The sequence below is a fragment of the Cygnus olor genome, chromosome 24 (genome assembly GCF_009769625.2).
Source record: "Cygnus olor isolate bCygOlo1 chromosome 24, bCygOlo1.pri.v2, whole genome shotgun sequence".
Taxonomy (NCBI): domain Eukaryota; kingdom Metazoa; phylum Chordata; class Aves; order Anseriformes; family Anatidae; genus Cygnus; species Cygnus olor.
In genome coordinates this window covers 6,621,360-6,628,541 of record NC_049192.1, presented here as the reverse complement: position 1 = coordinate 6,628,541, position 7,182 = coordinate 6,621,360, and the positions used below count along the sequence as shown (strand labels likewise).

The following is a 7,182-nucleotide window of genomic DNA, read 5'->3' as shown; positions in this document are numbered from 1 at the left end:
TAAAAGCAGGGTGAATTTGATGTAGATTTTAGGGGGAAATTGCACGATGCTCTTTAGTAACCACATTGCGGTTACGTCGGGTGTTGAACATCCAGCCCTGGGAGCGAGCATCCCCTGGGCACGGCGCCGGCGCTGCGGTGCGGCCACAAGCCGTTTGCTGCTGGGCGCGGTTCACCTTGAAGCCAGGACATTGCAGGGAGGACGTCCCAGCGGGCAAGGGGGGTGCTCGGCACCGCGCTGCGGTGGGAAACGAGCATGTGAGAGGCAAACAGCCACCAGTGCTCCAGGTTAAGGGCTGTGTCAGCTTTTCCCCACGTCCCACGGGAGGACATGAGCTTTTGCTTCGCTACATATGTTTTATCCCCTCTGGAGCGTGCACAGAGATTTTCTTGCATGGCAGCTCTTAGGATGAAAAAATGCAGGGGGGAGACTTGCTGCCGTCACCAAGTGATTTCCCGTTAAATTCTGATCTCCCGCAGTTTAAAGCCATCAGGAGATTGGCAATGCCAATCTGTAGGAAAAACAGAAGAAGCAAAGTAAAGCAACGCAACATAATAAAAGAAACCTCAGATATGAAGCTATGTATTTTTTACACTGTTACAAAATAGTAATAGTGTTGTGGGTTTTTTTGTTTGTCTGTTTGTTGTTGTTGTTGTTGTTTGTTGGTTTTTTTGATTCCCACCACCCCCATCCCCCTGTTGCTATGGGACCCCTTCCATATGGGGAAAGAGTCTGTCCAGGACAGCTCCAGAGCCCTTCTGCCATTGTGTCCTATGCCAAGCGATGGGGCAAATGCCCTCGAAATCAATAAAATGTATTTGTTTGTTGTTTTAATCAAGCTGCCTATTGAGGTAAGTCTTTCTTCACATAAAAAAATAACAAAATAAAATAAAAAAATAAAACCAACCCAGCCATCACAGTGTTTTATTTTCATCCAATTTACAATATTTTTTTGAGGGAGACACAAGTGTGGGGAAGCTTTCACCTAATCTCAGTTATTTTACATTCTCCATTAACACAGCGTCTGCCACAGAAAAACAATTGGTGTCCTTAGAAATAGAAATGGTTGCTACAATAGCACCAAAACCCATCAAAATCCAGCAAAAAGGGGTGCCTAGGCTACAGGAGGGATTTGCAGCTCAGCTCCCTCCCACGACCCAAGGCGCTGCTCCCGAAGGTAAACCCCTGCAGCTGCCCAGGCAGCAGCTCTGCATACAAGCGCTTTCACACCCTAAAACAAGCTTCTCGCTTAAGCGTTGCCACTTCTTTAAAGGAAACAAATTTTTTTTCTGTTAATGCTGATTATTCTTTTTATTTAATTTCTCCTCAAGCTGCTGGAGGTTACTTTGGGAAGTCAAAGGGATGGTCAAATGAGGCAGGCTTTTCCCACAATGTGTTTTTTAGGAGGGGAACTGAAAGCATGTGTCTGAGATAACCTTTAGGACCTAAGTTAACAAAAAACATTTAATTAAATTTAATGTCCCATTTTCCTCTCAAATTTGACCAGCATAAAAAGAGGCCAGCATAGTGCCTGAACCTCAGGCAGCTGCTGAGCCTGGAAAACTTCTCCTCATGTCCCAGAGGCCCGCATCAGGCAGCTCCAGCCAGCTCTGCTTCACCCCCTGCTAAAGAAGTTGCATTGCAAGATGCTTTGCACCAAAGCTTGAATGTTGGGGAAAACCCAACCCTTAATTACACAAGACAATCGATGGACTTTTAATTGCAGGCATTAGCTCATTCATCACCAGCTTTCAGAGCTGCTTCCAGGAGGAAATATGTGGATAAGACACAATCACAACAGGAATTGTCGTTGCATCGATCACAAAGCAGATTTGTGCAGGAGGAACTGCACAGGGAGCCAGCGCAGCTGGGAGGCTACAGGGGCACTGCAGAGGCATTGGGTTTGTGTTGGCTTGGGAAGAAGCTGAAGTTTGGTTGTCAATCAAAAAGCTCAAATTCTCACAAAGGGAAATTTCCCCTCCTCTGACTTTCCTTTTGTTTTTTCCTTTTGTCTTTTCCTGCACAGTTGAAAAGTGCAGAAATAAGCTTTCCATTCCCCTCTTTTGCCTGCAAAATGTGAAAATGGGATGGCTTGGCACTGCCAAAAATCTCCCCTTCCCTGAAATGAGTTTCTAGTGAAAGCAGCCACAGATCACTGTTCATTTTGGAGGCAACAGGAAGGGGCTGTGCAGGAAGATGCCTTGAGCCCTGCAGCCAACGCTCTTCAGCCTCCCAGAGAGGAGCTCAGGTTGCCACCGCCACCTCCTCCTGCTGGCCTCGCTTTGCAGACTCTTTGGCAGGTGAAACGGTGCCGACCAGCTTCACCTCCCAGGTTTTATTGTGCACTGGGGCAAACCCCATGGGAGGAAGCACTTGGCTGCAGAGGTGGGAGTTTTGTGTTCTCACTCTTCCCAAATTTCATCACCCTTTATTTTGATAAAATAAAGGATGGAGGTGAAATGTAGCGGACAGCATCCATTACAGCCAGACAATATCCTGTGAAATGTTTTTTTGAGGCCAGAGATGTGTCCTGTCCTCTGTCTGCTCCTCTGCAGAACAGGGCTCTGCTCTGGGGCAGAGCTTTGCTAACCAATGAGCCAGAGCAGCTTGGCCCAACTGTGCCTCAGTTTCTCCAGATACATAGCTTATAACAATGTTTTCTACCTTGGAAAAGCATTTTTAGGGTTGCCTTGTGGGACAGTGCATTAAGCCACAGGAGGGAGCAAAAAATGGGCACTGAGGGTTGGCAGCCAGGATGAAACTCACAGCTCCATCACCTAAAAGTCAATGTTCTTGAAGTCAAGCGAGCAGCGGTAGCGGCCATCGAGGAACCTGGAGCAGATGAAGTTGGGCAAACAGGGGCAGGTGTGGTGCTGGCGCTTCCCCAAGAATGGGACCTACAGAGAGAAATGGGAGAGAGGATGGGGAAATGCCCCCTGCGTCACCCCTGTGTCAGCCCTTGGGATGCAAGCAGGTAAGAAAAACTATCAAATGTAACGAAAGCCCTGGGAATTTCTCTCTGCTGCTTCTCAGGAGTTTAATGGGTATGCCTGAAATGAATTTCTGATCCTTCTGCCTTTGCTCACTCCTCATCTGAGCAGGAAAAGAAGGCACGGCATCACTAAATCACTACCACCATGCAAAATCGATATGCGAGCCCGGAGGCAGAACCCCCCCCCCCGAGGCCGGGTGTCTGGCACTGAATGCGCGTGGAAGAGGAATGGCAGCTCGGGATAATCCAAATGCTTCGGGGCGTCTTATCCAACAAAGATTGCAGCGCCCGGGTGGCTCTGCGGTATTAACTTGGCTTCTCCTTGCTCGGCAGAGCATTTACAAGTCAGTTTGGAGCACTTTCCTTTAAACAGATGTGATGGGCGACTCAGCCCCAGCTCCCCAGGCACTGCCGGCGCATGGCAGCAGGGTTTAGGGTGGCGGGGACAGACCGCGGGAGCAGAAAACACTTTAGAGGATGAAAGCAGCTGCATCACACCAGCCTGGGAACCCCCACAAGGCTGCCCCCAGCCTCCTCCCAAATCCATCCCAGCCCCCAGGGCATTAACTGAGTTTTCCTCCCCGCACATGGAGCTCAGTGCCCCGCAAGAGCCAAGCTGGTGCTTGGCCCAGGGTCCCTGAACTGCCCCGTTTCCCCCACCCGTGGACCACCCCCCCGGTACCTTGTGGCTGAAGGGGTGGCACTCGTCCCCCTGCTGCCCCAGGGGGGTGCACATCCGCAGACCCCGGAGCCAGAGGCTGACAGCGCAGCACGTCCCGCTGCCGCACTGCAGGTCCCGCTCGCAGGCCTGGGAGAGACACAAAGGCAATGGGGCGGGTGGGGGGGAGGTCAGCGTGTCTGCCCCCAAAATCCCTTGGGGAGCAGCCAAGAAATCTGCTCCTGGCGACTGGGTGCAAATCCCGCATGGGGATTTAAGGGAGAGGTGAGGGATGCTCCCAGCTCTCCCATTCGGCTGCAGGGGTTTTGGGGCAGGGCACGGTCTGGATGCAGGGTGTAAAACCAAGAAAACCCCGTGTGCAGGGAGGGAGCCACCCCTGGGGGAGAAGTTTGCAGCTTCCCAGCTCAAACCCCTAAGGGAACCTGAATCTCGCCAAACACCCAAAGCACTTCTCAGCACCCAAATAATGTTAAAAATCAGGTCCCAGTAGTGATGGACCACGGCTTGGCTCTCGATGCAGCCCCTTTCCTCCAACCACCAGGGCTGCACGCTCAGCTGAGCCCCACCAGCACCCGAACACAGCAGAGAGAGCACCCGGCCTCTTTCTATTCAATCAGACATCTCTCTCCTCTTAAAAACTTGTCTCAATTTGGGAGGGTGAAGGACAATCCGAGATGCTCCAATCCCTTGCTTGGAACACAGTCCCCATCTAGGTATGTTTTTCCCCATTTGGAAAGCTTCCTAAACTTCCCCATTTTCCTGTGTGCTGGATCCAATGCAGTGCTTAGAAGAGAAACGGAGGGAAAAAGCTGTGCTCTGGGGTGACTTTACACTCGTGTGCAAGGAGCAGCACAATCAGAAAAGCAAGGATTGATAGGGAACAGAACTGACGCACTGAAAAAGCAAGTAATAAACTAAAAAATACCTAAAGCAAACAATGAAAGGCACCGCTGGCATTCCAGCGCCTCTCCTGATCATTTTCTCAGTGCAAATAACGGGGTGGGGAGAGAGGCAGGGAAGGAAGTTGGTTTTACATCCAATTTGACTTTGCGCCACACGGGTGGGGGACGGCAGGGCAAGTTCAAAGCAACTTGAACTCAGGGTAGCAAATTCAGCTGCTGCTCCCTGCGCTACGCTCCACACAGATAAAGCAAGATAAACTGGTAATTGAAAAAGATTAAGCACCAAACCTGTGCAATGAGCTCTGGAGAGCAAGAAGATCTAATTACAGTGTTGTAACCGCAACCCACAGGGTGACAAGCACAATTTCTGCCCTATTTCAAAAAAAAAAAGGCAAAAAAAAAAAAAAAAAAAAGAAGCATAACAACCCCAAACCCCAAAACCATCCCAAGCTGGGCACGGGAGCAGTGAGGCTGCACTTACCCCCGTGATGACAGCGCCACGGAGCAAGGGCAGCAGCAGGAGCAAGCAGAGGGTCTGCAGGAGCCGTCGCATGGTGCCGTCTGCCCGCACCGACTGCAGTCCTGCACCCTATATACCCCCTGCCCTCTCCTCCAATGTGTTTTTTTTTTTTTTTCCTCCTGATGATCTCAGAATAAGCAGATGAGACCTGAATCTCTAACGTCATAGAAGAAATATTTTCCCCACGAAGGGTGGGGGAAAAAAACCAACACCAAGCAGTCATCCTCCCTCATCTATTTCCCAGGATTATTTTTCAGCTAAGCCAACACAGCTGGATTTTCCAAGTACATACATATTTATCCCTGACAGGTGTACTTAAGAATTGAATTAAGAATTTGTGATTATTGAGCTAAAAGAAAATAAAAGGAAAAAGTTAGCCCGGTACATCCATGATGGTAAGAGTATAATGTTTAATAACGTGGGTCTGTGATAAGTACCCTGTAGAAAGATAAGACTCAGCTGCATTTATTTGTGAGAATAAAATGAGGCAGGGAGTGAATAATATATTTTTCAGTAATGAAAGCATGTTTGTAAATGAACAGAATGTATAAATATCTTGATTTATGGTTTGAAGTACGTCCCCCATACCTGTATTTGGAATATCTCTTGAGAGCACGTGGAAACATGACTAGGGATTGCTAAAGTGGCTAAAAAGGCAGAAACAGGTGGAATTACTGCCTTCTGGTTTTGTTTATACATCCTGGGAGGGTGCAAGGGACAGAGCAGTTTGCAGATGCTGGCATCATAAAATAGGCTGTGCCAGCTCCCACAGTGACATCTTCCACATCTGCAAAACTTGCTTTTTCGCATGTGTGCATCAGCAAAACCCCAACACGCTCACTCTGGGGCCCTTCCCCAGAAACACCAACGTGCACCCAGGACCGCATCTGTCAGGTGAGAGAGGAGCCATAAATCCCCGCAGCCTCCACAAGGCGACGTCCCCGCAGAGGTGGGGCCGTTCGTCACTCACTGCCATGCCCCACAGAGCTCCGTGACACGAGCCCCCATCGCGGTCCCACAACAAGAAATAACAACAGATTTCAGAAAGCTGCATTAGTCCGTTTAAATACCCACCCGTGAGCATTGCACGGTCCTGGGCTCCCACGGTCCCGCCTGGATTTGGTCCTGACCGAGCTCATTCCCACCGGCCGGGGCCACGCAAGCCCAGGATGTGGTAAAGCTCCTTGGCACAAGGACAGGAAAGCAAAGCAGGGTTTGTGATTTGGATCTAGTGGGCCAGATTTTGCCAGCCCTGGACTGCGAGATACCACCCCCACGGCAGCTAGGCTCCCCAACAACATCACAGACTTAGTCCCTGCTGCCTCTGCTAGAAAAGTTTCTCTTGCAGAGCATCAGTGCAATGCTAAACTGTCAATTTAATTGACTAAAAATAGCCCAGCCATTCTCCCTGCCAAAGACCAGCGCTTCCTTCGAAGCCGCAGCTGCTCCGTCGCTTTGCTGAAGTCTCCTCCACCCGGCTTTGACCAAACTACTCCCGGCCCCAGAACCCCCCCGCCAGAAATCCCAAAGCCTTGCTCCAGGGAACGGCCCGCGGGACGCGCCTCGGGGGCGGCTTCCTCGCCGAGGCCCCCGCGGGGCCGCCGGGCCGCAGCCCCGGCCCTGGGCGGGCGCAGCCCCCTTCGTGCCCCGCCCGCCGCTCCCCGGGGCCCCGGGCGGGGCCAGCGCAGCAGCGGGGGGGGCGCGGCGGGGAGCCCGCGGGCAGGAGGGGCCGAGGCCGCGGCTGCTGACTCCCGGCAAAGCCGAGGGAAGAAAAACGTAACAGAAAAATACAAAAAAATAATTAAAAAAAGGAAAATCGCCGCTGCGCTGCACGCCCCCGTCGATCGCAGCGTAATTTTCCAGCCCGACGCGGCGAGAGCCAGCGCCAGGCGCACCCGGGCGGCCGCCAGCCGGCCCCGGGGCCCCGCCGCCGGCCCCCCCCGGTGCCGCTCCGCGGTCACGCGTGGGGCTCACGCGCCGCTGGGCCCGGCTTGGGGGGGGGCGGGGGCGAGGAGCTGCGCGCCCCGCCTTTGTAGCCAGCCCCCGAGGGCTCGGGCCCGGAGGCTCCCGAGCGCGGGGGCCGCGGGGA

At 52.2% G+C, this 7,182-nt stretch overlaps 1 protein-coding gene across 1 annotated transcript; it reads right to left on the bottom strand.

The window, feature by feature from the left end:
• Window positions 1-1,325: 1,325 nt before the first annotated feature.
• On the bottom strand, window positions 1,326-6,656 carry PROK1 (prokineticin 1). The gene is made up of 3 exons (XM_040536180.1): window positions 5,055-6,656; window positions 3,675-3,800; window positions 1,326-2,897 (listed from the first exon to the last, which is right to left on the bottom strand). Exons 1-3 carry the CDS (start codon window positions 5,124-5,126, stop codon window positions 2,778-2,780), a joined length of 318 nt encoding a protein of 105 aa, XP_040392114.1. The 5' UTR covers window positions 5,127-6,656; the 3' UTR covers window positions 1,326-2,777.
• Window positions 6,657-7,182: the final 526 nt, after the last annotated feature.